Genomic DNA, 27,735 nt, shown 5'->3' on the forward strand with positions numbered 1-27,735 from the left:
AATAGTGAGTGGATGACATCATAGTCTCCTCATTTGCATACCAGCCAGGATGTGCATATAACTGTTTTGTGAAATTAAGCGAAACTTTAAAATGTCATAACTTTTTTATTTTACATCCGATTTTGATGAAATTTTCAGTGTTATGCTTGTTGGATTTGTCTCTTTTTATTCTAATCAACTTTTTGTTGGAGTGGACTTGTCCTTTAAGTTTAGGTAAATCCATCCCAAAGTAGGTGTCATTCCCACCCATTGCAGGGTTATGTATGCCCTAAAAACAGGTATGATGTGGATGATTGTGGAAGATATAAAAATAAAAATGTTTTTCATTTGTGATCTTTTTTATTGGTTGCCTGATCAAAATAAAAATATGTATATGAATTTCTAGGGGGGGGGGTCATATAAATCTCATCCCAAGGATATAGTGGTCTGAAAAATTCAGGATATATAATCTTTGTCTGCAATTTTCTGATAACCAATGAATAATGTTCATATTTTACAGTGTTCAAAATTCAAATTGTAATTTTTTAAAGAAAAACAAAAAACATTTTGTTAAAAATCAACCCTTGAGGAACATTCTACAGCCCACTGCTTGTACACTTTTGTATCAAGCTTGGCATGTAACTTGATTTTTTTTTGGGGGGGGGGTGTAATTCACATTTTTTACCCTAAAATACTGTACCAATGCTTTATGCTTTTACAAATCACAGTAGGCCTGACACTGAATGAATAACTTAAACTACTCAAGCTATTTACATTCCACTGATCCTGTGTTCCATAAACAAAATCAAGCCTGGAATGGGACTTTTAGTAAATAAATCCCTGAAAATGGGATCTTGCTTTGTCTAAAACACACTATTCAAAACAACTGCAGAGCAACTGAAGCATAGAGACTAATATGTGTAGTCATCAAGCCAATTGCCATTCGTTGAGCCTGTATTGCACGCATGACTATGCTCTCGCTAGCCGGCGATCATCAACGCTTAACGAGAGGGACAGTATAGGGGAAAAGCTACTAGATTAGAGATGCCGACAACACGTGTGAGGCTACGTCATACAGAAATGGCTAGCGTCATCAGAGTACAGCATTTAATAGTCAAGGATTTATGACCAATTTCAATGGAACACATGGCTCTGCATGTTATCAATATATAGACATGTAGAGTCAAAATTACAATACATGTAAATACTGTACAGTGCATATCATGATGGGACGAAAATAACTATCAGAATAATTTCATTTACCCTATTGATTCAACAAATGTATTATGATAGACTTGGATAATATCATTTCTAAGTGTATAGTTTGCATCATAAGTTGTAATATTTATAAATTAATGTACATGTGGTCCAAGTTAACAATCAAACACAGACAGTTCTACAACTGTATATGAAGCATCCGCCCTCCCCCCCCAAAAAAAAAAAAAAAAATCAATGATAATAATAAAAGTGATAAATAAATAAAACTAACACAAATAGTTCAAAATAATAACTAACATGATGTGAAGCTTTTACCATGTAAACAGTTTGATATATATAATATATCAGACTGAAATATACAGCAATCCATTAAGCTTTTTTCACAATAGGTTGGATCCAAGAGAAAATAGGAATTCAAATTAAAATGACCATTGGCTTTGAATAAGGAAACTATTCATATCAAACAATGGGTAAAAGTGCTTTTCATCATTGATGTTTAAATGAATACAGTGGCTCGTTTATTTGAATGGAATCGAATCTCATTAAAAATTCATATGGATAACGTACAAAATATAACTGTCAAAAGAATTTAATTGCAATGATAAATTACAACCTTTGTAGTATATCATAGACATTGAATGACTTTATATTTGTGAATATATATTTTTTTTTGCACTTTTGGTCTGAGGGATAGCTGAGTCGTTTAAAAATAAAAAGGAATGAAAATGCCCTTTTATCTCCATTGGACAGAATAATAGATTGATGAAAAGTGGCTATGAATGAAATAAGAATTCATGAATTTACAATGAAATATAAATCATGTATCGATTGCAATAAAGCAAGCCAGTGAACTAGCACTGACACTATCATCATATCATTTACATGTAGGCCTATAGTGAAAAGGAAAAAAAAAGGTTTTAAAAACTACATAGCCAAATACAAAAACTTATTTTATTTCACATTAATTTCCAAAATTTGTTTAAATTTATGGATAACTTTCATGCAATCTGATAAGAATCAATAATGATGAATTTTATTTTCAATTTTATTAATACATGGAAGGTGCGTTGGGAAGAGGGGAATCGCCATAAAGTAATTGAATTTGATGTATAAATCCGTCTGCAAATTGGTGTCAGTCTACAAATTGGTACTGATACAATCTCCATGACATTAAATAGAGAAGAATAATCAAAATTTCTTCTTTTACTTTACCCTTCATTTCCGAGTTATATTATCACTCACCAAATGTCTCTCCAGTTGAACCCTGATGCTGGGGATACCGTGGGATGGTGCTTGCCAACATTCCGTAAACTCTACTGCCTCTTTCAGCCATGTTTTTACTTGATCAAGTTCATCATTGAATACCTGCATTGAAACAATTACAGAGAACATTGAGAACGTGAAAATAGAAAGGGGGCTAGAATGAAAGTGTACATATTGTAGTGAGATTGTATACAGTACATGTATGTCCATAAAACACATCTATGTTAATCTATGTTATAGGCCAGGCAAGCAAAATACTTTACCACACACACTTTACAGGAATGGTATATTTGGTATACATGTAAGTATGGCATTCAAATTACATATTAATGCAAGATTATATTAAAGAGAAAAAGACACTTTCGATTCAAATAGGCCTAATTATAATTATTTGTTGATATCAACTGAAAAGAGAGTCTTTTCATAAAAATTGAATAATAATTCTGAACAAATCATGGTAGTTTTAAAGCATGTGAAGACTGCTAATTTCTTGTTGAAGAAAAAATAGGACTTGAATTTCATAGTTTACATGAAGGGTCAAAGTTTTGTGTTTATAAAGTCACTGGAATTATCATTAAAATGATGAATATAGGTTTATTTTGAAGTATTGTAAATATAGAGTTTATTCACATGCATATTTCTGATTCTTATTTCTACTTTCCTGAACAATCATTGATGATATTCTTGCAAGTCTATAAAGATCAAAAGCATTTTGTCAACTGATCTAAAAAAAAAATCCACATTCTAATAAAAGTAAAACAAAATATTAATATAAATTGTTAACATATAAATATATTAAAAGCAACACTGCTTCAGTTGTGTACTGATCTGATTCGTCAGACAAATTCTTACAAGTTGCATGTACTTGTCATATGTTTTAAAAAACAATATGAAGAGGCACATTGAGCAAACAAACACGACAGCTTTTGCTAGAATTGAAGAAACTTGTGCAATACACTAATCAGGCAACGCATCTCCTCTTTCCCAGATCTGGTAACAAAGTAATTGGCCCAAATTCACAAAGGTGGTTTTTAAAACCATCGGATGAGCCCATGGTTTATGCAGATTTCCTGTATAAATTACGCTTATTTACCGTGTATGTTCCATGTTGATGCACGCTTTTGTCACAGTGCGCCAAATTGACGCCTGTTGCCGTGGTTATCCATGCTATTTTATTCATGAGTCCGCTGTTTTGAATTAATGAGTCCACTCTTTAAACAGTGGACTCATTAATAAAATTGCGTATTTAACCATGGCAACAGGCGTCAATTTGGTGCACTGCGACAAAAATGCGCATCAGCACTGGACAAGAGTAATACAGGAAATCTGAATAAACCACAGGCTAAACCAATGGTTTTAAAAACCACCTCTGTGAATTCGGGCCATAAAATCTTTTTACTTGCTACACTTTTTAATAGAAAACAAACAAGAAGTCATCCAAGGTGATTACTATACCTTCCAATATTTATCCAACACTGAACTCAAACATTCATTCATATCTTCTTCTGTGTGCCTATTCATGGCTTCTTAATCTTAAACTCCTTCCTTGGTTTTCAGCACAAAATATAGAATGTATAATCCTCATAACTCCTTGATAATGTTCGCCTTTGAACACAATAAATCCTAAAGATCTTCCAAGATTGAGCAGTCCCAACTGCACTGATAGCCAGAACTAACTTTTACAAAGTACTAAGACTGAGCACAACTCTCAAAGAGTAACACAACTTGTCGTCTGGCCTGATAAGCTGTCGTAGTTTCACTTTGCGTACATGTACATGTCCACACAGATTTCATTGACTAGTGTGAGTAACTCTGCCCTATCCTATATCTCTATACACATGCCGTGGGATATCGTCTAGCCCTAGCACATGGATCACGACGAAATACATGCCTGCTTTAGCCAGTCAACGGGAAGCGGTGAGGTTCCCCTCATCCTTAGTCTCTCATACCCTAAATGAAGGGGGACATCAGGTTTTAAGCAATAATTGCTATATCCTCTAACTAAAATAAAAGTTTTTTAGGGGGCAGGAGACATCGGCTCTTCAGGAAGTGCCGCTGGATAGACATAGTTGTGTGTTATCTATCATTGGTATTAAGACACTTGACATATGGATGGGTCTTTGTAGATTGTTTGATTGGACAGAACGACATCTGTGTCTTCTCGGCAGGATATTAATGGTCCCAGCAAGGCGCACTGTTTGGATCCGAGGTGAATGGATGTTATCATAAGATCTTCTGTTTCACGCTCGCCATGGTTCAAATATTAATAAGCATGCTCAGGCTATCAGCAGGAGACACGAAACTACTTTCTTGGTCAGTCCTAGATACAGAAATGGCTGGGCAATCATGATCAATCTTTTAAAGAAAAGATCCCTCGTGTCTTAAATGAGAAAAGGGATCTTCCTGTCTTGTTGATACTAAAGGACTGGTTTTGTTTCTGTTGGAATAAAGATCTATCTTAAGATAATTGCTACTGTTCATAACTGAAATGCAGGCCTAAGAAAAAGGAGCATGGACACCAACCTTTGCACATTTCTATTTTCATTCCTAATTTGGGGAAGGAGTATTTTTTTATGAAAATGATATTCTAAACTCAAACTCTCTTTATTCCTACCATAGTTTCATATCAATTTGATATTAAAGACTCCTGGTATTAGTTATCAAATTATCATCAAGAAAATATGTGACCAACTCACCTTCCACAGATTGCGGTCTACATTGTTTGGAATTCTTGGGTAACCTTGGCAACCGCTACTGCTCCCTGTCCCACTTAATTTGGAGGATGGGGAAGAACTTGACCTCTTGTGGTTGAACCAAGAATGACCTTTACCCTGTTTGGCCTGTTCCATTTCTCTGGAAGGGGTGTCTCCTTTCCTTTTCTTCTTTCTCGTCAGTCTGGGAGATGAAGACTTTTGCTGCTTGGATCCGTTCTTTTGGGAATTAGGCGAGAGGAAGGTTTGCCAGAAATCCATTGAGGCAAACATCTTTGCATTGTCTGGTGGTGCAGCTTCTTAAGATGATGAATCGCTGTGGTGATGGTGTAGTCTGGAAGATGTATGAAATACTCGTACAATAAAAATCAAATCAAGATCTGCAAAGAAGAGAGGAAATGCAGTAGAAATAAGTTAAATGCAAGAATGAAAAAAAAAATCAGTTTATAGACAAAACTAGGCCTAATTGAAAGTTTGGACTATATTGTATATTACGCTTCCTTTAATTTTATATAAAGTTGAGGCCAGAAGTGTACATACACCCAGAAAATTAAAAGAAAAGTTGACACTTGCCAAACATCATAAAATTTACGGTATCTCATAAAATATTTGTGCTATCATGACCAATTTGATATCAAACAAATGAGTACATGTATGTCATGCCCCTTCATCACATTGCTTTGTTATCAGGAGCTGAAAAATATTAAGGTGTCATTTTTCCCAAAAATCTTCATATTTGGGACAAATTAAAAACTTGACAAAAACATTTCATATTTGTGCTAGTAACTTTTCAACACAAACATTTCTGATAACACTTTTTTGTTCAGTTGTGACATATCATAATAGAAATGTAATATAAATCATAGATTTGACATTTATATATTTCTATGAACCGATGTTTGAAAATATAATAACAAACAATAGAATACATTTGGCAGGAATATTACTTCTTTTCTTTAAAGAAAATTCCACCCAAAATATACTTTAATCCCAGCGGCATCCCAATCATATGTGAAAGAGCTTTATACGGTCTTTTATTTGATACCAAATTCGTCATGGTAGTATTTATATTTCTGAAGATATAGTAAATTTTACGATGTTTGGCAAGCGAACAAATTTCACTGTGTACGCAAACTTTTGGTCTCAACTGTACATTAAATCATGGAGGTAAAATTCTTGCTTTGATCTAGCCAGGGGAATGAGGGGATCAAAATAATGACTTCTCTTCGGTCACCTACATGTACTTTGACGTGGAAAATTCATGATGAAAAAAAAAGCATTGTAACCGACTCAATCTATAATATACCAAAACATTATACAGTGTTTAATCCACTTTTATTGATGGCAAAAGTATAGTGTACTACAATATATATTAAATGATAGCAGCAAATCACAGTATTACACATGTTATATTCATACATGTATGTCCATCAAAATAGGTGCAACTGCACTTTGGCAGTACTGGCACCAAGCAATAAGTAATGTTCGTTTGCTTTCACAGGTAACATGCATGAAATCTGACAAGGGAGCTGGCTCAGGAGAGATTCACAATGACCAGTCAACCTGATGACAGTGAGAAGAAGTAGGAGATGGGTATATCGCCTCCAACATGGAGAGATCTCCGACTGAAGCATCGTCATTCAACAAGTAATACATTTATATTAAATGTATGTCTCTTCTTCTCTTTTACAATGCATATTATTACTGAATGTATTCTAATAAATTTTTAACTATAAATGGGAGATAAACTGACTTGAAATAATAGTCAGAAATACATAATACACATTTATTTCAAGGATTACATATACGAACTTTGTTAAAAGGTAGGCTTAAATGGTAAAAACATTACTTTGTCAAATAGTAATGTATTATTTTGTCATGTTTTTTTTTTATAGGTTTAGGACAATATATAATGCAATTTTGAGGATACATATATTCTACCTACATGTACACAGTAGCCTACTGTATTTCTGTAAAATAAAGACTCCAATATCATAGTAAAACCATGGAGCTATGAACACATACCAGTACATATAGCTCCATGGTGAACTTTAGGCTATACATGTATAAATGTGAATGCGTATTCATCTTTACATGATTCTATCCAGAGAAGAAAATATGACATGAACAAAATCAATAAACTACATACTGTACAGTCAGACCGCAAGTCCCTATGCTAATGAGCAAAAAGGCCAGATTCATCCAAATCATCTCGTGGCTAAATCCTCCTCCTTGCAAAATCTCGTGATTCGTGATATTTTTTTTCTCTAAGAATTTACATGTTTTTACCTCAAGTTAAATGAAATATTATTGCACCATCAGATAGAGTAAAAGTTACTCTTTCATATTGGTCATTTATTTTGTATACAATATTTTGTTGAATAAGTGAATTTCTGGCCTGAAAATGTGCCTCAAAACTGAATTTTCTTCCTCTGTTTTTTTTTGCAAATTGTGCAAAACTTTTTATTTTGAGCCTCAATGATATCTTTATCACCATGAAGCTGAACTTCTGTACTTTCTCACAATGCCACTCTTGATATGCGGCACCTTTTAATGGGGGTAAAGATCACACTTTTCCCACCAAGGTACAAGACGAGATTTCTGAAATTTTGTACTTGCATGAAATCCAGAGTTCTGATTGGCTGGATAAGGTTCACAGAACAACAGGCGCGGGGTATTTGAGGAGATTACCACATGGGAAGTGTGACCTTTCCACGAACCCAGGCACTGGAACCATTGGAATTTGCCATTGTGTGGTCTTTTTGACCAATCAGAGTGCAGTATTCTTGTTTTCAAGCTGCTTTATGTACTTGGCAAATGAAAAGTGTGATCTTGACCCGATTAAACCAATTCTTATTTTGAAACCTATATCATTTCAAAGCATACATATTCAGCTTTATCATGATCTAAAAATCATTTGGGCTCAAACAAAAATAAAGTGTGAAAATAGCAGCTTTTGTCAGGTGAAAATATTTATTTTGTAGCATATCTTAGATCAAAATTTTAACCTATATTACAAAATCTTTGAATAAATCCAAACACATGACCTGAAAGAATGATTCTTCTTCTTTACAATGGTACCAAATTCATAAAATTCGATGCACAATTAGAGCAGCAATGACCGAATGAAAAGAGGTGTTTTGATCCGCATCAAGCTCATTAAATATGCAAAACATCTCAAGTCATGAATATCACTTGGATGAAAGAAGCCACTTTCTTGGGACCTGCAGTACAAGTATCAAATACATATAGGAACCAAACAATCTGCATACATGTATGTATCAATGTACAATATTGGATATACTACAAGGAACAATAGCTCACCAATTAACTAGGAAAATTTCATCATCAGTTGGTAAGAGCAAATACAACTAATCACCCGACACTCGATAGGGGTATGATGCACGGATGAACGCTTAAAATGTACAGCCTACTTTATACTGTACATGTGTACACCATCAATAATTAATTATAAAGGGATTCATTCCACATGGACATCCATGTGCAGCTTACATGTACATGTATATGTCAGATGTTATTCGAAGGTCTACAAATTGGTTCCCTACAGAAGAACTCCACGTTTTTAATCTGCTGATCATTAAAGTCAGGAATCGATTTATGTCGATTGGCCATCATATGAGTCAGATTATATTGATTGATCCCCCTTTAGATCCACCGGTTCAATTGATGGGTTTATTTATATCCCACAAGAGATGCACCTGTCTCGCAAAAGAGTCAATGTGTGTTAATAAAAAGAAGTCAAAACCCGGTTTCTGTTTTGTTGGCAATGTCCCCGATCTCAATAGGCCTACATTACATGTACATTGCGTGAGAATGTAATATTATATATACATGTAGCTTTTATACTGTCTGAATGCACACTATTAACATACTACTGTACATGTGCATACACATAACATGGAATATAAAGAATCCAATTTGCAATGTAAAATTGAGAAAAATCTTTATTTTACTACTCATCACGCTTTAATACAATAAAAAAAAATACAGATTTAACTAAAACAAAGGGTCAAGGACATATATAATAGGACAAATTGTAAAATGTATAGCTATTACAATAGACCAGAATTTAATGTAAAATTGATAAAAATGTTTATATTTTGTATTAGCTAAAATGAACATAACAGATTAACTATTAAAATCAGAGGGTCAAGAACATATATAGGCCTACAGAACAATGGCATCTCGAACCTAACACCATTGCCTGAGTGTACAGCATCATCAGAAAGGCAATGTATCACTGTGTATTATCCACTTAAATATAATACCGGTGAAAGCATAACGACTATACTTCCCTCATCGTATACAGACAAGTGAACCCGAGAGATATCCCTTTAATAAAAGCACACTGCCCATCTTACAGAATACCAATGAACCTTGCGTCTTCTGCGACCACTCTGTAAAGACACTGCCTCAGGGAACCATGACACACTTTATCAACATTAAATGGAAGAGCTATTGCCATCTCTGGTTGAAAGCACTGCAGACATGGAAATTATCAAGATTGGTGGAAGCTGGGACTTTTGAGGAGATCACACATCCTTCTCTTCCCCATCCTCATGAAAATAAAATCGCTACATAAAACATGTGATCGTGGATCAAAATTTCATATGCATCTGGACACAAATATTACATCCGAGTAAAATATGTTTCCAGAAACAGGTCCTACATATACATGTAGGCCTATACACTACATGTATACTGTACAATTTAGAAAATGATCTATCATAGTATCATTTTGTTTTTATTTTAGGTACTGTACATGAATTAAGCAAAAATAGAATTACAGATTTTTTTAAGGAAAAAAAAAGCATTTCAAATGTTGTAGGTCTACATCTAGCATTGAAAAAAAGATAACAATTCTTTCCCCCCATTTCTGAGTTATTTTGAGCATTTATATGACACTAAACCGGATTACTCTGCTATAAAGTCTGCTTCATTAAAGCGGAACTAATGCGCAGCTTTTAAATAATCTGTGTCTGTTGCAGTTAGAGAGGGAAAAAACAGACACGGTTCATAAAACTTTTTTCTGAGAAGTTCCACAAAAGGGAAAATGCAGAATTGTATACTGTACTGTTATCATGCATGCAAAAGGGAAAGACAAAATGAAATACCGGTACCTAATATGATACAGAGTGATAATGACAGGAAGGGGAATACAAAAAACTTAATCATTTGACTATATGAAGGAGGGTAGAGTGTGGGGGGGGGGGGGGGGGAGGAGGAGGGTATTAGGGAGGTGGTTAGTGCTGCTCTGACAACCCAATTTCTTCTGACCACCAAGCCCCCTTGCCCTTCATTATCCTGTTTACAAGTGATTTCAAGAGTAAAATGTAATACGTATAAATCTACTGTATCCTATCATAATGTAGTATGATGTAGTAAATCATCGTAATCTGATACAAATCAAATTAATAATTGTTATCTATTTTTTTCGCAATTTAAATAGAGATTGCAGTAACAATAATGGTGTGCATTTATAGCGTCCACACGCCACCCCAAATTGAGCATCATAATGTACATACTTGTATAAGCTAACAATTTTGTTTTTATAAATCTACAAATTAATCTAAAATTATGTAACATATTCATACTATCATTATATTATCATATATAATTATTATATCATTTACAATATAATATTCCATTATTATTATTGTGTAATACACTTTCATGAATTCATGGGAGCAGAATAGGGAAGACTGTTTCTATACATTCATGATAGATCAAGGACTATAAAATACTCCAGACTATTTAAGTGATGCAATCAAGACTCGGTCGGCACAATAATAGTTGCACTCTTGTTATACCGAGGTTTTTACCTGACTGCTAAGAAAGCACGAATGCCTGTGAGCAAGCAACCAGAGGACCGACGGCTTAAGGTCCTCTCCGAGGGACCTGGTAATGAGGATAAATGCCTTACCAAAGGGCACTAGCGCACCACGTGGGAATCGAACCCGGGTCACCGGAATCCGAAACCCCCGCTCTACCGACTGAGCTATCGCGCCTCCCATGTTCAAGATTCTCAAATAGTGCCAACTCTTTACGCCGTGGCACTGCACTGTGTGCAAACGATTCAAATTTTGCCTGCTTTGTCAATACCAACAAACCCAGACTATTTCCTCACTGCACATGCGAGAAATAATGCTATTTGGAAATTAATGAACACAATTTCTATTGCTGTATACTGTATTGCAAGTCAGGCTCTGACACTGCCAATCAGAAAATAAAAAGCTTATTGACAAAAACACAGAGTAACACAAATACTATCAACACGTTATTTACCATTGAAGTACCTCCACTTTATCGTTTGCAAGAAGAAAGAACTAAGTATCAGTCTGGCTCAATCTAACAAGGATAAGTAAATATTATCCTCCAAGTTGATACATGTAGAATATGACCACAGAAGTACAGTATTCAGCTGGCATTTAACCATGTATCTCTAAACTCCTGTATTCCGCAATTTCCTTCCCTGGCTTTCAGCTATATTTAATGTATCAGCTTCATCCCTTGAAATCAGACACTTTTGAAGGATGCAGCCGAGTTACACTGGGCGATTTCATACCATAGAGGGAGGGCTTAAATCCAGCAGCAACATGGACTTTAGAACCATGCCACAAATTTACATTTGAGGAAATCATTCATATCCACACAAAGGTAGCTTAGAATGGATATTAGATATGGCGTAACACAAAAGAATGCATCAAATACTTCTACCTCTTTGAATAACTTAAGCACACAAACCAAAATATGTTTACATTCAAATTTTAATTTAAATGCTAATGACTGAGACTCTTCGAGAATTTGAATCATGCTGCTACTTTGTGACACAAAGTTTAAGAGCGTACAGAAAAGTTTCTACTTCTTCAATACTTGGCCCAAGGCTAGTAGGCTACATATATGTAACATCAATCAATTTTAAACCTTTTTATGGTGTAGGCCTAGTATGGTATAAGCAAAGAAATACAAACTCACCAAAAAAGGAAATTTTTCTACGCACTCCAAGTAAAATAGAAAATAAGATTTACAAGTACATGTAGGGCTACTCTCTGTCTTCTTCAAGAGAAATGATGCATTTGCAACTGCAATACTGTCCACGTTTACTAGGACTGGTCATTTAATTCCAGGTCCCTTTCAGTGGTTTTCTTTGAGGAGAAAAGGAATATTGATCGTTGGGTCTCTGCCAAAACTATTAGACAAGGAGTTGAGTTCTGTTCAATATTTGCTATTGTTGTGCTTTCACCCATCCCCTCATTATTCACATCCATTTAAACTTTAATAAACAATACCCATGTGATTCCCATGAACCTATCATTAGTAAAGGAAAAACTGTTCCTTTTCGATTTAGTATTATAACTTCTATCCTTTCCGGGAGGGAGCGGGGGGGGGGGGGGGGGAGGGGTGAATGTACCTGCATGTGACAGCTTGTTCAGGCCTTAAAATACCCAATAGGCTGAATTACTGTCCATATTCTCAGTCCCGCTAAAACCAGATCATGTAGGGGTCATTTTTTGAACTCATGAGTATTGTTAATTTAATAACCATACTTGAAATTATATAACCCCCCCCCCTTCCTGCCCTTAATCTTAATTTATCTTATTTTTGTTATGTAATCTTTGTATCATATGACATTCTGAATTATTTTGTGAGAACAAATTGAATTTCCTTTCCATTTGTACCTGCATGATTGCAATATCTGAATCTGAATCAGGAAGTTAACAACCCAAGTGCCCTATGGTGCCTGGCCCGGGTTAAGAAAATTCTTGTGATTTGCTTCCAATATCCAAAAATCCAACAACTTTGGAAAAATCCCTGTGAAAGTTCTTGCAATTTTTGTAGTACCAATATCAAAGGGTGTTTTCGTTTGGGGATATTAGTATTACTAGTCATTTGCTTGAAATAATCCTTGCAAAATACCTGATATTTCAAGGTAGATAAGAAAATTTTTCTTTATTATCAGAGAATACATGATGTACCTGTTATTCTCAAATTTCTGAGTCGGTCTCAGACCATAACTCCTTGATGAGGGCAATGACGCACACCCGGTACCTTCGGAACGGCCCCTCGGGGCATACCAGGAGACGTATAACAATACAATAAATCTGGCCCTTTCTGGAGTACCCAGAAACATTGATTCTTTTCATGGCAATAGGTTTGCCATGGTTTGCCAGACCCCCATCAATCTGACAGTCTGAATAGACTTGCAAACAATGCTAACAGAGGGGGGTAATCCATAACGAAAGCATCTCTTTTCAAGAACAAATTCTTTGAAGCTATTGTTATACTGGATACACTCTTTGTGGGGTCAGGAGGGGAATTTTCTATTCTCTTGAGTGCGCAATGTGTGTACTGTAGGACTTAGGGTGTGTTTATGCTTCCATTGCGAGGACAGAATCAGCGTTTTCAAACGTCGATTCAAAACGCCGATCATAAACGTGGTTCTGGGAGTGCTGTTTATGCTTAACTTTTCAGAGGCGAAGTCACGATCTCCAGCTGGCTTCGCATCGTAATTTTCATTGAGCAGGAAAGCGAGGTCATATTGGGCGCACCCTTTTTTCGAAAGTTTTTTTCCCGAGTGTTGTTATGGGGAAGGTACGTCGACTATTATATAAACATCGAACAATTTCCGATATTTTAGTCATTGCATGGAGCTTCTTGATATAGCCATATAATTAATATAATTTTCACCATGGTGAGAATAATAGTAAGAAAAAATTAAGAATATTAAGTATACAAAATAATAAAATATGTATTTGTTTAAATGCTACTGGGGCATCTGGCGTTGTCTCCTCATTATAACTCATGTTCCAGGTTTTTTTTGGGTGTAAATCCCTCAACGTTCATCGTGATGACAAATTGGAAGAGTAATACTAGTAATAGTACTACACATGCAAAACATGGGAGATGAGAGGTAATTCCGTGTAGGTAACATGCGACCATGGAGCAATGCGACTGTATTTGCCCACGGATTTTCATCTCACCGGAAGCATGTACCAAATGACGTCATTTAAACACGTTTACGATCGTGGTTCTGTTTATAACTTCCCCAGAAAGCCTGATTCTGGTCAAACGACGTTTACAAACGCACCTTTTTGTGAGTTTACAATCGGCATTTTGAAACAGCGTTTAAATGAAAGTAAGCATGGACGCAACCGTGTTTTGGACTAATCACGTTTGGAAACGCTGATTCTGGCCAGAAAAGTGGAAGCATAAACACGGCCTTAATGCAGTCTGAAATTATGATTCATGATGACATCTTTTCAATCACTTCAAAGTTCAAAAGCACAATGTGGCACAATGCCAGACTACATCTCATGTACACTGTACTCCTCACATGGTATATGTGCAATATATATTTATGAAATTGTGGATTCAGTAATACATGTACATGTATAAGAATACGATGAAGCAACTTTTAGAAAGCAGCCATGTGACATCATTTTACGGCAGTAAAGACTACATGTACATGTATATGTACTAGAGAAATTAAATTATTAGCAGATACCATGGTGTAAGTTAAAAAAAGAGGTTCAACATCAAAATACAATGAAGCAACTTTTAGAAAGCAGCCATGTGACATCATTTTACGGCAGTAAAGACTACATGTATATGTACTAAAAAAAAAAAATTATTAGCAGATACCATGGTGTAAGTGAAAAAAAGAGGTTCAACGTCAAAATACCATGAATGGATGATAAGGAAATTTTGCTATCTTAATTCTTTTCAGTATTTAATGCAATAAGAAGCAACAGCTATTACATATAAATATCAAAATTTCAACATCCAACAAAAAATATGCTTTCTTACAATACATGTAGCATTGTCATGGATTGTCAAAACGTGTGAAATGCTACTATGAAAATACTGTTTGCAGGTATCATGGCCATAGATAGAATGAAAATACTATACACTTGTCAAATGATATTATGATAATATTCAATATAACGCCTACAGACCATGCACATCTGATATACTTGAACATCAATAGAGACCTTTGATGGGTCAGGGTCGATCTACATTGTATGTACATGTATATCAAACAGGTTTGAAATGTTCATTTGTGGGTATTCTCACACATATACTGAATATCATCAATGAGTAAACATTGCTTTATTAATAAGTAAACATCTAAGAGAACCAGAAAGTGTAATTTCCCAGACATTTTTTTCCTTCTTTTTTATTTCATCTAGAGTGTGCATTTGTATAAATTCAATAAATTCATAACAGTGTTTGAAAAGTGTTAAACTTTGTACCTGTACAACGATCAGTAAATGTTGATTTATAGTGTTAAATCAAGTATGAATCAACTGGAGACACTTGTATTTTCCCACGCTTTCCTCTTCATCTTGAGTATGCACTTTTTCTTATATTTATAAACATTAATATGAATGCTTTTACAATTTATTTTTTAAACACAGTACATCCATTTTTTTAAATAATGAATGAGACTCCCCCCTCTATTTCCTTGATTAAATAGTATGAAAAGGGTGATAGGTGTAGAACTTCTGTAGACATGAATGTGACATGAAACCAAACCAAGTATTCACACTATAGGCTAAGTGTGATATCAGATGCTCAACACGTACATGTACCCGTAACATGCTTCATAAAATCTAGGCCTATTCCATGATCTGCTGAACAAGCCCAACTAGTAGTGTTCACACGAGTACAATGTGTCTGTCACATCAAATTAAATTAAACATTCTATTGAAATCTGGGCCTATCCCATGATCTGCTGAACATACCTAACCATAGTTTTCACACTAGAAAGACAGGTCACATCAAACGATACTAAATCTATGCCACTCCTATCAAACGACACTAAAGTAGTCCCAGTCCTATCTCATGAACTGCTATACAAACCAAGCCAGAAGTGTTCACCAGATAAAACAGGTAGCATTGAATGACACTAAACCCAGTCCTATCCCATGAACTGCTTAACGACCCAACCAGTAGTGTTCACACAAGATGTGTCTCATCAAACGACACTAAGCCCAGTCCTATCCCATGAACTGCAAAAAAACCCAACCAGTAGTGTTCACACGAGTAAAGTGTCCCATCAAACAACACTAACCCCACTCCTATCCCATGAACTGCTAAAAAACCCAACCAGTAGTGTTCACATGAGTAAAGTGTCCCATCAAACAACACTAACCCCACTCCTATCCCATGAACTGCTAAAAAACCCAACCAGTAGTGTTCACATGAGTAAAGTGTCCCATCAAACAACACTAACCCCACTCCTATCCCATGAACTGCTAAAAAACCCAACCAGTAGTGTTCACATGAGTAAAGTGTCCCATCAAACAACACTAACCCCACTCCTATCCCATGAACTGCTAAAAAACCCAACCAGTAGTGTTCACATGAGTAAAGTGTCCCATCAAACAACACTAACCCCACTCCTATCCCATGAACTGCTAAAAAACCCAACCAGTAGTGTTCACATGAGTAAAGTGTCCCATCAAACAACACTAACCCCAGTCCTATCCCATGAACTGCTAAAAAACCCAACCAGTAGTGTTCACATGAGTAAAGTGTCCCATCAAATGACAATAAAGCCAGTCCTATCCCACAAACTGCTGAAAAAACCAAGCCAGTAATTTTCACACAGGAAAGACAGGTCACATCAAATGATACTAAATCTATACCAATCCCATGAGCTGCTAAAAAACCAAGCCAGTAGTGTTTATACAAGTAAAGATGGGTTGCACGTAAACCCAGTCCTTTCCCAAGAACTGCTGAACAAACCCAACTAGTAGGGTTCACAACTTCACACAAATAAGACCGGTCATATCAAATGACACTAAACCCAGTCCTATCCCATGAACTGCTGAACAAACCAAGCCAGTAGTGTTCATACTATTAGTAAAGATGGGTTGCATCAAATGACACTAAACCCAGTCCTATCCCATGAACTGCTAAACAAACCCAACCAGTAGTGTTCACACGAGTAAGTTGTGTCCCATCAAACGACACTAACCCCAGTCCTATCCCATGGACTGCTGAACAAACCAAGCCAGTACTGTTCATACTATTAGTAAAGATGGGTTGCATCAAACGACACTAAACCCAGTCATGAACTGCTGAACAAACCCAGGCAGTAGTGTTCCAGATCAATTTTTAATCAGTCAGAGTAGATGGACGGCAGGTAGACCAACATCAAGTTCAAACATGGGGCAGAGTGCTAAATCGTTTATACAAACAAACCTAGTTCCTGCCATGGGACATTACTGGTATGTCCATACTATGAAACCATATTCCATCCTTCCCTCCTCTAAGCGAGCAAGCTTCATGCCCTGTGAAGGTGTTACAGGTGCCTATGTAAGGTACAAATTTAATATAAAATTGAACACTTGTAAACCGGGTAATGAGAAATTGCTTCAACAAAACACTATATAACAAGGCAAACGCCAAGCGTTGTCTCGCCTGCATATTGCAGTCATGAAGAGACTGCATGTCAAAACTACATGTATGCTATATGACTTAGATGGACCTCTGTTACGAGTTTGGCGATCCCACCTCGAAGCTATAGAAAGTTATTGGGTGTACAACACAGCACAGTGCCAGTCATGGAAAGTTCATTGACCTTTGACCTTAATCAAATTCAACTCACATTCGAACTTGACCTGCACCTGCAAGAGATGGACCTCTAGTTTGAATTTGGCAAAGTTTTACAAATCTGAAAAGTTTTACAAATCTGAGGTAAATTGTATTGTACAATAAAGATATTACAATTTAAAGTGATGCTTCGTGGCACAAATTAGAGGTATGTACATCATAGAGTATCCACATCACAGGAAATAAAAAGAAAATGTTGCACACTACGATATGATAAATCATTATTTCAATTTTTGAAAATTTGATACAGAGCTCTTGATTGAATCACAGTAATTTATAACAATGTTGCTTTAACATATTTTACAGTAGGCCTACAGTTGATGTAAAGTCATGACCCATGTATTTTTTTAATATACAGTATGAAATATTACAAATACGAAAGAAATAGTGAGTGTGTGACTACAGTATGTGACACATACATGTAGGCTCCCTATTTGCAAACTAACCAAGTTGTGCATGTACAATCTATAGGCCTAACCATTAAATTGTTAAAATACGGGTATATGATTTTATTATTCAGTCCTGGGCAGTGCTGGTCGTTTCCTTATAGTTGGTCAAACATTTATTACAGATTATGCTTAACACTCCATGATTGTAGGCCTACTTCAGGTTGAATTTTCCCTTTATGAAATATTTCCTTAAAATTCTAAAACCAACAACTACCAAGAACATAGATTTACCATAAGTTCATAACCATAAAGGTAAATGTATAACACTTCCCTGGTTCAACCAAACCCTGCATATACATATAGGCCTATACAGAGTGGGTCAGAAAAAATGTCCCACTTTTGTAAAGTTGAATTGTTTAAAATATGAATATTTAATCATTACATGTAGTTTCATGATATGTCTTGATAGAGGTATCCTCCAAGTACATTCAGGTACCATTTTCATTTGATCCTGTGCACGCATGACTGAACATCGGACAATCTTTAGAAGACTGTCAGATCTCACTTGCGCCAAGTTACTGGGTGATGAATAAAACAGTGCTTTAGACAAAGACAGTCAGACAGACAGACTGGCATGCTCACACACACACATACACACACACACAACACACATGGTAATAACTGGTTCATAATTTTCTCTTTTCTGATTAAGCATTGATTTTTAGCAAGATCGCTGAATGTTTAAGTGGCAATTCCCGATAATCTTTCCCCTTAAAACACATTCACTACCACCATCATATCATCATCATCATCCTCATTGTCATCATCTTGATCTTGATCTGCATCTTCATCATCATCATCAAGTACACATAAATCCAATATGCTGGTTATGTCTTTTGTAGGTTAACAATGAAAATTTACAATGGATGTCTGTGCTTTTGTTGCACTTGCCTATAAAAGGGCTCGCCTGATTTGGCAGCAGTCACTTGAGCCTCTTTTTACAGTAGCAAAAGTACAAGAATCCTGGTTCGTCCTCAATTCACACCACAACATAGGTCATTTATGGTCACCGAGTATGCAAGGACTCAGAGTGTAGCAGTTGTTTTGCAAGGGTGTCCCAGCAGAAAAACTGTTCTCCGGAATGTTCAGAATTATCACCGAACAGGAACGAGTACCAACCTCAACGCAGGGCATTCAGGTCGTCGCAGAACAGCAAGGAGTCAGCCCAACGTCGATGCAGTTCGGCAGGTGTTGGGGCACGTTCGACACAACAACCAACGGATCTCGTCCCTGAGGAACGGGCTTCAGCTGACCCAGCGCACCTTCAACCGTATCACCCGGCTTGATGTACGATATCACCCGTACCAGATGATACGTAGGCATGAGCTCCTGGCAAGAGACCACGAACGAAGAATAGCATTTTCGAACTGGCTACTGCAAAGACCTCCTCGCTTTGTTGAAGATCTTGTCATCGGTGATGAAGCCTGTTTTTCGCTGAACAGTTCGCTCAACACACACAACATCCGCCAGTACTCCCCAAGAGGACAGCGGCCTCTCAACTTTTCATACGAGAAGAATTCACAACAGAAAGTTACAGTTTGGGTCGGCCTTGTCGGGAATGGAACACTCCTTGGGCCGTATTCCCCACCCTGTAACTTGGCGCAAGTGAGATCTGACAGTCTTCTAAAGATTGTCCGCTGCTCAGTCATGCGTGCAGGGGATCAAATGAAAAAGGTACCTGAATGTACTGGGAGGATACCTCTATCAAGACATATCATGTAACTAATCATTACATATTCATATTTTAAACAATTCAACTTTACAAAAGTGGGACATTTTTTCTGACTCACTCTGTGTACAAGAGTGTCCACCTCTATTACACACAACACTCAGCGAATTGTATACAACCATATCAAATTCTAATATATAATTTTGATCTCTAATCTATAAAAGACACCTACAGTATGAAATATAAAAAACAGTTGTCCACTCCTTGGGAAAGGAATTTGTGACCTCCCTTGAATTCTAGATCTGACACTGTACAAATAGGTTGGTTGGGTGCCAATTTAACGACATCTGTGGATACACATTATATGAACAAATTGCCACACAGTATGAGATCATAATGCATTACATGTACGTTTAGAAGCACAGAGTGTAAATGTATGTCATTAACAAGTAAAAACTTTTTATCTGTTCACTTTAAAGGAAACCAAAACCCCAAAAAAGAAGCAATCTTATTGGAAAGAGTAAAATGAGAGGAACAATTTAAAACAAGTTTCATCCAAATCGGTTGTGAAATAAGCAAATTATGGACATTTAAAAAGTCTTGTACTTTCTGTGGGGATCCTCAAATTGGAAAGCATGTTTCAAAATGGCTGATATTGTGGACGATTCATTTGTTTTGTACACAATTTTTCAGATTTTACCTACATGTATTGTCTTATAAATTGCATATTGCCTCATTCTGAGCATAACATATGCCATGGGAAAATATAATTCACACCACATATGTCAAGATCAGGAGGAGATGATGTGAAATAATGTAAAATAAAGGGGAAAATCTGAAAGTTTTATTATTATCATTATTATTATTTGTTTGGCGTCACCTGTGCCTGGGAGGCGAAAAGCGAACCGAATCACTATGACCCGCAGGTCTCTCCTCCCGATATAACTGATTGGGGGGGGATGCAGGTTTAATGCGAATGAAATCTATAAATTTCACTTATAATACTCATTTCATTTTTCAGATATTTATTTGCATTTTAGATAAGTACATGTACTATTTTGTTTGCTGCCTTACACAATGCACCTACACTACATCAAGAACAAAATAATACTTAATAGTAGTGCCTATGTGAAAAGTTCCATATGTATACGACCAGTGCATTTATCTTCCTCTTGTTGAAGCAGCTATACGCTGGAAAGAAGAATATTGAGCAACAATGTAAAGTGGAATGGAAAATAAGAGTACATGTAATATTGACATTACTGAACTTCAACCACATTCGAAAACTGATATCACAACAAATACAGACAATATTACTTTGGCCTTATCCTGAAATAAAGTCACCTCTCTTCTCATGTGTGTCGGTGTGTGTGTGCGCTCGTTGTGTACAAAGTCAATCAATGGGAGATGAAAGAAGTCACCGCCGCTGACGAAATGAACGGCAGTGAATGGGATGGTGACTTAAACCAGGATAATGCCATTACTTTTAGTAACTGGAGTATGATTTGGAATTGCATGACGAGTCCACTCACTGCACTGCCACTCCACTCATTAATCATCCAAATGTACAAAATTATGTGTGATAATATACCGCCACCGGTAATGTGCCACACTCACACATATTTAATATTTGAAAGGCAATTTCAAATGACATGTTGTTATCAAATTTTCAACATTCTCGCATATTGTTGGCTATACGAGGCCTCTCTCTATCACTCATCCTACGAACGAGGTTATGCTGTCTCCATCTCATTGCATTGCAGTCGGCACTACCACCACTACCAGTGGCAGTACCACCAGGCAGAGCAGTGCGACCGTAAGCAACCGGGAAGCCATGCACGCAGCGGCACCGGCTCCGGTGAAGATTCGGAAAATATCATTTTAGAAAAGAGCTTACCTTAATAATAAAGGTATGGTACCTTCCTTGTAACGTCTATTCAACCTTCTCGATGGTTTCAATAACAATAAACGTCTGATGAAATATCCACCGTATCGAAAGAAAATGAAGAAAATGTTCCGAACTTGACTTGTGCTGCTCGTTCGTTCCTCCAAATAGTACCGGTATATGCAATAATAGTGAATAGATGTGAAACATGCATGCGTCGGATTCTCATCTCACACACACCGGCTCCTAAATAATGTGACGTCACTAATTACGATTATGGGTTTTTTTTCCCGATTTTTTTTTTCTCTCTCTCTCTCTTCGTTTTTGTGGGGTTTTACTGCTCAATTCAGGCAAGCCCGGGAGGCACGCCAGTATACTGTGCCTATGCTATTTTGTAACAGATACCCCAAAATTCCCCAATATTATTCATTATTAAAGCTATACACATTATTATTTTAATTTCAATATATCGAATCAATTCTGGGCCGGGTTAGGGGTAAGCCCCAGGGGTCCAAAGCTATATATACACTCTAAAAATCAAGGATTTAAAATAAATCCAGGGTCCCATAATACAGAGGTTAGCGATTGATCGTACACTTGATTTTTACAACTGATTGAATCGTAGAAAATGTTCTACGATCATTGCTAAGCTTTGTGTTACGGCCCCCATGCAGATCGGCTGTGGATAGTGACCAGCCGACTGTTGGATTCATTTCAAATCTTAAGGATTAACTTTCAAATCTCAACAGATTTAAATTCAAATCTTTTGGATTTAAATAATTCTACAAGGTTTCAAACTAAATCTAATATTTGGCTGGTCCAGCCGACCTGGATTTATTTTAAATCCTGATTTTTAGAGACGGTAGCCTAGGCCTATAGGTAGGCCTATGAAACTGTCATAAAAATTTAATAAGGAAATAAAATAATCGGAAATAACATGAAATTAAAGTGATCATAATTTACAGGTATAAGAGAGTGTTCCTGGATGATCTTGGAATTGCAGCAGTGAAGAGAGTCATGAAAAATTGTCTAGATAAAAAGTTATCATTTCGTTAGGAAAATTCATGTTCAAGATTTTCATCAACTTCATATAGATTTCAGAATTTATATTTTACTAATTCGTATGGGTTTTGCTATAGGAATTTGTTTCCAAGCGTTATATATCTCAGTCACATTTACTCTACGGCGGCCGTATATGGCCAGCCGAAAACAGAACAAAATGGCAGGGGGGGGGTTAAGACTGATATCTAATGATAAACAGTATCTCCCCCCCCCCATGCAATTGTCCTCAGGTATAAAGATTGCGATAGAAATGGAAATGATGAGATCTTATCTCAGACAGAATTTAGATTTTTTTTTTTTTTTTTTTTAGATTTAGATTTTATTTCCGTTCAACAATTTTTTCAAAATATAATCAAAGTAACAATACATATTCAATATAATCGATAATACAGACAAATCAATGAACTTTCGTAACAAATGTTGAATATAAATTAAACAAAACTACAATTTGTTTCAGTAATATTATCAATGAAAAGAAACAAGAAATGAACGGAGGGACTTGCCAAGAAAAGCAAAAGCTTGTAGAGAAGGCAAGCCCCTAAACTTAGTTTCAATACTAATTATAAACAAACTATATATACAACTCTATACAAAAATCGAGACGGACACAGAAGACAAACTTAAAACAAGTAATCCACAAATATCAAAATAAAACGTATAAGCGACAACAAAAATAAGAGAAAGTAATTCAAATAATAATAATTACAGTGGTAACACACAAAAAAAAGTACTTACAAAATCATAATAGGGAGGGAAAAGTGGCAAAGGAAAGAAAGAGGGAGATAAGGGAGGTGCAAATAAAAAGTGCAAATGAAAGGAGGAACATGGCAGGTGCACAGGTCGTAATGTATTGTATCATGTTGTAGTGTTGTTGTTTTTTTTATAAGTAAAATTTGACAAATTTATTGGCAGTTAAAGGTTAAGTTATTATGTAGTTTTAGTTTAGGTTATGTGTTAGCTTGACTTGTTGGTGTGGAGTATTGACAAATGAGCATCTTTTTAAGTTTGCGTTTAAAAATATTAAGGTTTGTAGATTCTTTAAAGTCGTTGGGCAGGGAATTCCAATACACAGGTCCAAAAAAGATAAAAGAGTTTTTCGCTAATATAGTACGGGTAGGGGGTAGGTGATAACAATTACGTTGTCTCGTTGGGTAATCGTGTATAGAGGAGTTTTTACAGAACATATTTGAAAAAATTGTTGGGAGATCATCTTTGTTTAGTTTATACATAAATTGGGCGAGTTGGAAAAGATATAAATCACTCACTTTAAGAATATTATTTTGGAAGAATAGTATATCTGTGTGTGATCTGAATTGGGTTTGAAAAATTATTCTAAGAGCCTTCTTCTGCAGCAACAGTATTCTTTGTAATTGTGTTTGGATCGCACAACCCCATGCCAAAATGCCATAATTAATGTATGGTAATATTAATGTATGATACAGTGTAAGTAAAGTGTGAGATGGGAGAAAATATTTGAGTTTGTTGATAATTCCGATGTTTCTTGAAATTGTTTTGCATGTATTATTGATGTGTGGTTTCCATGATAGCTTATTATCAATAGTAACCCCCATTTATGCATGAGGCCCAAATCGCTCAGCAACATCATAAATTTATTTTTAACCCATAGACTCCGAACCATGAACGTGACTCCTATTAAGCCCATATGAGAGTTAAAGAATTCCACAGTCAACGAGTTAAAGTGGGTATTTTTAAAAATTATGAAGGTTTTGTAAAATCGTGCATATATAGAGGAAACGTAATTATGGAGAAAAAAACCTCTCATTTTGCAAGCCCCTTTTGCCGATTGAACTTGGAAAAAAGTAAAGAATAAAAGGCTATGTATATTTTTTGATATATACATAATTCACACTTTATAATAATTAAACATGGCGCCCCCTCCATGATAATACGTGCATTATACCCTCGAGACAGGTTTTCGCTTCTTCTTCTTCTTTTTACAGCAATATCCAATTACAGTCTTTCTTATCATAAAATTTATATTTAGATCAACCTAACCGGATTTATTTTTATTACTATTATAGCAGATTACTGCCTGGAAGCGTATACAAGAAATGTTGCCGCTCGCTCAGGTCGCCCGTTTCTCTCAAGTATAGAAAATTAATTTTGATGTAGCCAAAGGATGTTTGCATTTTACAGGGGTCCGTAACCTTATTAAATGCACATGTCAGAAATACATACCCAGATAAAATCCAATTTACCATCAGAATGAAGGACAAGAGCATTGTTTCGTTTCATATATTCTTATCATCTCTATTGTTTGCAAAGGCATCTTATTAATCCATATATCGAGAAATCTTCAAACTTTGATGTTATTTCTTGTATTTGAAACTGATTTATATTATATACACAGTAAAACGCTGTTTAAGATTTTATACAACGCTGTTTACTATATGAACCTTACAGTATTTGTTTAACCGTTTATACAATCATGTTTAATTTACTGATGATTAGATATTGAAAATTAAACTTTGTTGCTTAAGATTTAAACACTTGTTTAAAGCGTTTAAACAATTACTGTAAGGTTCATATATAGTAAACAGCGTTGTATAATTTTTTTTACTGTGTATAAATCTTCAAACTTTGATGGTATTTCTTGTATTTGAAACTGATTTATATTATATATATATATATATCAACTGCAAAGTTATCATATAATTTGTGAAATATTTGTTATTGCTTTAATTTGAGACCATGCTATTGATATACTTGGATCGAAAATCATACATTTCATTTATTCCAGTGATGCATATTTTAATTATATTCCGTGATGCATATTTTAATTATATCCGTTTCTTTGGGCGCTAACAAAAACTTAAAATTTTCAACATCATTGTATTTAACAAAATCAGGTATTACGACTTTTATCTTGTCAATCAGGTTGGTACGGTTGCATGCTCAGTGAAACAACATCATCAATAATATAGAAATACCGCATCTGCCATCTCGTTCGTCTTCCTTAGATAGTGAACTCGCAAAGCTTTAAAGCGCCAGAAGTTGTTCAGTACAAGTTGCACTGTGCGGACAATTATGGGTTTGTATCTCCCCTGCATGTCCATCGTCGATTCGAAGTGGGATGGGTTTGCTGGATTGTCACACGTGTTAAAAGTGACGTGGCAATAATTGCGTGTGAGATTCGATCGAGAGGGGGCAAAGGGATGGTTGAAGTCGGAGTAAAGGTGAGGTTGTCAAGGATAATACACTATATCGTCTCTTTTGAGTTGGGAATTGCATTATGCACGACACGATTCGAGCATATGCTTCCCTAGGAGAAAAAAGACAGCAACATAAACTTAATTATTCCAGGGTTATCATTTAATAGTGAACTTTCTTTTATTGATTATTGATTTCCGCATGTGATCAACATGTTTAATGTTAAGACATCTTTCTGATGCCTCGAGCTTTGTCATGTTTGTGCATGATATTTTATTTCTATAGATCCTGTACAGGGGCTGCGGAACGGTTTTCAAAGTGGGGGGGGGGGGCTGACCATGCAAAAAATCACAATCCTATGGTCATTTTTACATTTTTGTACACGGTTTTGGAAAAAAGTGGGGGCTGAAGCCCCCCACCCCAGCCCCTCCCCCCGCTTCCGCGGCCCCTGCTGTAGAAAAGATGATCAGATAACACGATCTCGGATCTCGTCATGTCTATTGGGAGATCATTATGATGAGATGCCATGATCTTCGATCTCGTCATATCTACATCCCTGGGAAGGGATGATCAGAAGACATGCACGCTCTTGTAATCTGATCATCTTTGTAATTAAGATGAAGACATGATGAGATCCAAGATCTCGTCACCTGATCATTTGTTCTACACGATGTGGACATGACTAGATCACATCATCTGATCGTCTGTTCTACACGATGTGGGTATGACTAGATGTAAGATCACGTCATCTGATCATTATTTTGTTCTACAGGATGTGGAAATGACTAGATCCGAGATCTCGTCATCTGATCATTCTGTTCTACACGATGTGGACATGACATAGATCTAAGATCACGTCGTCATTCTGATCACTTGTTCTATATATACAGGATGTGAATATGACTAGATCCGAGATCTTGTCATCTGATCATCTCTTCTACATGATGTAGACATGGTGAGATCTAAGATCATGGCATCTCACTATCTCTCCCATGCACAGGATGTCGAGATGTAAGATCACATTTTCTGATCATCTCTTCTACACGGTGTCTACCTGACGAGATCTATAGATTATGATGGCATCTGATCATCTTTTTTTAATTGTTAGACATGACAAGATCCGAGATTTCGATATCTTACCGTCATTCTATTCTACAGGATGTAGAAATAACGAGATCCGAGATCTTGTCACTTGATCATTCTTTTCTACAGGATGCAGACATAACGAGATCCGAGATCTTGTCATCTGATCATCCCTTTACAGAATGCATACATGACGAGATCTGAGATATCATCATCTGATAATTTTTTTCCTCAGGGATGGAGACATAATGAGATCATTATCTAAACACTGGGTGGGACATTTAATTTTTCATAGGCAGGTGAATAAAATGTATAAATATTATTGTGTTGTTGTGCAGTTAACGAGCTTTAAATTGGTAAATGATTTGCCAATTTCACTTTTGGGACCGGTTAGGATTAGTCTAGAACCATGATTAAATTTGGGGTGGGGTATGACTAGTGTATAACCACTGAAAACTTCGGTGAAGTGTGTCACACTCTGATGGATGGACAGAATCGATCTTATGAGGGCGACAGACCTCTTTATAAATTTCATACATCAACTTCGTCGTTTGTTGCCGAATTCGACACCCACACCAGGGGCCGTTTTATAAAGAGTTACAT

At 36.1% G+C, this 27,735-nt stretch overlaps 1 protein-coding gene across 2 annotated transcripts in view; it reads right to left on the minus strand.

Moving 5' to 3' along the window:
- Positions 1-12,303, minus strand: part of LOC129264152 (A-kinase anchor protein 6-like) — a 38,634-nt gene extending 26,331 nt beyond the window's left edge. The window contains exons 1-3 of one of the 2 annotated variants that reach the window (XM_064102858.1): positions 12,168-12,303; positions 5,157-5,551; positions 2,440-2,562 (exon numbers count right to left, since the gene is read on the minus strand). In XM_064102858.1, coding sequence (XP_063958928.1) covers positions 2,440-2,562; positions 5,157-5,444 — 411 coding nt within the window. In that variant the 5' untranslated portion in view covers positions 5,445-5,551; positions 12,168-12,303. Of the gene's footprint in view, positions 1-2,439; positions 2,563-5,156; positions 5,552-11,477; positions 11,761-12,167 lie in introns of those variants that run through there. The other variant, XM_064102859.1, reaches the window with a different exon arrangement.
- Between the last annotated feature and the right edge of the window lie 15,432 nt (positions 12,304-27,735).

The sequence above is a fragment of the Lytechinus pictus genome, chromosome 7 (assembly GCF_037042905.1).
Source record: "Lytechinus pictus isolate F3 Inbred chromosome 7, Lp3.0, whole genome shotgun sequence".
Taxonomy (NCBI): Eukaryota; Metazoa; Echinodermata; class Echinoidea; order Temnopleuroida; family Toxopneustidae; genus Lytechinus; species Lytechinus pictus.